The sequence below is a fragment of the Apis dorsata genome, unplaced genomic scaffold (assembly GCF_000469605.1).
Source record: "Apis dorsata unplaced genomic scaffold, Apis dorsata 1.3 scaffold_73, whole genome shotgun sequence".
In the NCBI taxonomy this organism is placed as follows: Eukaryota; Metazoa; Arthropoda; class Insecta; order Hymenoptera; family Apidae; genus Apis; species Apis dorsata.
In genome coordinates, this window is record NW_006263371.1 from 827,762 (window position 1) to 831,662 (window position 3,901).

General features: G+C 30.1%; 1 protein-coding gene across 5 annotated transcripts in view; it reads left to right on the forward strand.

Moving 5' to 3' along the window:
- The first annotated feature begins 6 nt into the window (after nucleotides 1-6).
- The window catches only part of LOC102680558 (polypyrimidine tract-binding protein 2), a 503,794-nt gene continuing 499,899 nt past the window's right edge, over nucleotides 7-3,901 (forward strand). For 3 of the 5 annotated variants that reach the window (XM_006610297.2, XM_006610300.2, XM_006610301.2), the window contains exon 1: nucleotides 7-300. In XM_006610297.2, the coding sequence (XP_006610360.1) occupies nucleotides 293-300 (8 nt within the window). In that variant the 5' untranslated portion in view covers nucleotides 7-292. The remainder of the gene's footprint in view (nucleotides 301-3,901) is intronic. The other 2 variants (XM_006610303.2, XM_031515493.1) reach the window with 1 other exon arrangement.

A 3,901-nucleotide genomic window follows, 5' to 3' on the forward strand; every position in this document is an offset into this window, starting at 1 on the left:
AGGGTGCGAGAAAGAGACACGCGATCGGAGATAGTGTTTATAGCGCGTGCACGCGAAAACAGCCGCGGTTTACATCGCGCCGGGTTGAACAGTGATTTTTTTCGCCGCCATATTTGTACCGCCGTCACATGCAACCTGTTGTTTTCACTGCGTCCTCGTGTCGTCGCTGAGATCGCTGCCGGATATATACTTCGGCGATCGTGTGCGTAACCGGGAAACGTCAAACGCGGGAGTTCACTTAACCTAACATCGGACCTGGAGAGAACCGTCAACGTGGGGATCTACCATCAGGATGAACGGGTGAGTTCGTGCACATGGGAATTATCGACGAGGGCGTCGTTCGTTTGTGTGCGTGCGTTTCTGTACATACAATCTTGTTCAAAAGTATGAGAATATTTGCTTAATCAGAGAGAATGTTTGAAAAATGAAAATTATGAAAATTAATAAATCATTACTAAAATTTAGGTTATGTAGAATTAGAATTAGATTAAATAATTTATTTAAAGATTATTTAAATATCGCGTTGTTTATGAATATGAACAATTGATTGCAGTTCGTAAATATTTTTTTATATTTATATTTTTTATATTTTTATTTTTATTTTCATGTATTCTAAATATACATTAATATTTGGATGTTATGAAAAAAAAATTATTTTGCACATTTTTAGTAATTAAAATTTAATCAATATATGATTTTTTAGGTCATAAAAATCATTGTCTTTAGATCAAGATATTTTTATGTGCAAAATAAATTCAGAATAGAATGATAAATATTAATATGTATAATTATAGTACGTATATATGTATTTGTTCATATACTTACAAAACATATATACAAATAATACAAATATTCAATAACTTAAAAAAATTATATAATTAAATGATACAAATGTAATTAAATATAAATATAAATATATATATTTGCAATGAAAATTATGCGAAAGAAAAAAATTTAATATCTATAATTTATATTTCACAGAAAATGATAAAATAATAAATATCTCTTACTTTTGAACGAGGGTGTACCTCAGTTATATATCTGTATGCGTGATGTCGCGCACGGTTGCCGAAGAAAGGGAAAGGAAAGGGTGTAGCTGAGTGGATGAGGAAAGAGAGAGCAAGAGAGAAAGAAAGAATCGATCTGTGCGTCATAAAGAGAGAGGTAAACGATGTTGCGGACCATGCCAGTACGAGAAAGGGAGATAAAATATACGCTACATGAAGAAGAGCGAGACAAGTATATACCGTCAGTTCGAGCAGGCGCTCTTTCAAACTTCTCGTTTCTTTTTTCTTCTGCTTTTACTGACGTTGTACCCTTTTCTCCATGCTTTCGTTTGCCTCCTCATATATAGCGTGTTCCAAAAAGAGTAAGATTATGCTTCATTAGCATAGTACTTATCAAAATTAAAAAAAAAGTTTTATCTAAAATGGATCTAAATATCATTTATTATATGTATATATATACACCATACCACAATTTGCGAATGTATCTAGTGATTATGATTAGTAGATTTAAATCTGGTGAAAGAAATAAATTAAAAAAAGATTTATAATTAAAAATATTTATAAATAATTAATGATATTTAGAATTTACTTATGAAGACTTTCTTTTTCCTTTTGATGATTACTAACATACTATTATTTGACTTTAACTTTTTGAAGCAACTTGTACATACATACACGTGCGTAACCAAATGTTATTCGCAGCTTTTCTGCTTCTGCGTGTCGGTGACCACGTGATGTTGCTCGTCAAACTGGTGTGTTGCATTACGTGGCTCGTGCTCTCTCTTTTTCTCCTCCCATGCATGCACACATATACACGCTCTCGAGACGCTTTTCAATGATCATTATTTTGTCATCGCGCTCGCTAGCTTCTCTTTTCTTTTTGCTCTCGTGCATACCGAATGAGTCGATTAATTCTGGGTAATATATGTGATGTCTTCGGGAAGTCTTAATGTTTTCTTGTACAGGGTTTTTAAAAAAAAACGTATTGCATAATAATAATTGTGTAAAATAATAATGAAATAAAATGTCTTGTTTTCTCTTCTTTAGAGAATTAAAAAAATGGAGGTAATTTTTCAGGATTGCTAGAAAATTTTTCTGGTAATGTAAAGTTATGTGAATTGAACACACTATTAGTTGTATCATGATGGTACTGATATCTTCATAATCCATATACCATTATATATGAAAGCGTTATATTGTATCTTCATATTATCAATCTCCAAGTCTTCATCAAAGATCTTAATGTTCCCTTTTACTATTTCTTACTACATCATCCCCATATGTATTTTCCTTAATTCTGGCAATTCTGGAGTGTTTCCTTAATTGAATAATTTTGTATATTTGTAAGAAATTCTAAGTATTTTTTTTCTCTGTATTTATCAAAAGTTTGTAATAATGAGAATCTAATTGGCTAAATTTCTGAATTAAAATTATGGAGGAGCAAGAACAAATTACATATAGTCTTTATTTATATGATATTTATATGTTTGAATAGATATTATTTCAATATTTTTCTTAAAACACTCTGTACAAGATTTCTTTCAGTTTTTTTTTCAATCAATCCTGGTTTTGGATTAATAAAATGTATGTTGTTTTTAAATATATTTCTAATCTAGTTATAGTTATTAGTAGTAGTTTTCGTGTGTAGTAATGTATAGCCATTTAGTGTAATGTTATGTATAATTATTACACATTATATTTTTGAATTTAAGATGTTATTAAATGTTTTGTAAAATAGGATGTTTTTCTTAGATTTCTATTTATATTTATGAAATATTACCTTTTGTATGTATGTTTATTACAAATATATTTTATATTACATGCAATATTGAAAGGAAGAAAACGATTGTGAGTTGGGAATTATTAACTACCACTTCATCTCTATCTAAAGTACAATTTGAAGTATTTTAACACTTAATGTTTCAATCTTATAAATTGCTTTTTTATCACATCTTGCTAATGGATTATTAATTATATTACTTAATTATATTACCATACTTATATTTTAAGATTATGTCTGTACTGAATGATTTTGTACATAGAAAACACCAAGTTAATAATACATTTTATGGAACTACCAAGTTATTTTCTTGGATATTCATCATAACTTATTCATCGTTGTACGAAAAAACATCTTAGGACAAATATACTATAGAATATTATAGAAATGGATAACGATGCGAAGTATTTTTTGTAGAAAAACTTTTTTTAAAAAATATTTTTTCCTATATTTTTATTGAGTATAAAGAATCAAATTTGATACGATTTGAATACCCATTAGATTCAATCGTAACCAGCCAGCACAATGTTATATCCCTGAGATTCATGCTGGTTAAATCCTTGAATTTATCCTTTTACGCTCTGTAAAATAATTATAGAAAAAAATAATACAAAGTTTCTTTTTCTGGAACAAGAAGAAGGAAGAGAAAAGTAAGAACAAAAATATTCTTCGTCAACATAAATTATTCTCAAAAAACTAATGCCAATATTTTAATATGAAAAATATTTATTCAAGATTTTGAATTTAACGATGATATCGCCATGACATTTGCCTTGGTTTCGAACGATTGACGGAAGATTGAAATATTCAGAAGCCATCGCGTTTCACGCGGGGTTAACTTTCCGGTCGGTATTTCGACGCACGCGGTAACTGCTCCGACGTTTCGCCCCGAACAGGTGTCCTTTATCAACCCACGGTCACGTCAGAGCTGCGAATTCGATAAACCCCATCAGCAGCTATCGTTGGTGGATAATTTTTTTTCCAAGTACATCATTTCGTCACGAGTGATGACAAATGCTCGGCTAGCAACTTGTTCCATTTCTAATTTGTTTTTCGCCTAATAATATTATTCGCGAGAAATAAAAAGTGCGAAGAGTGTTTATTTTTTTTTTTT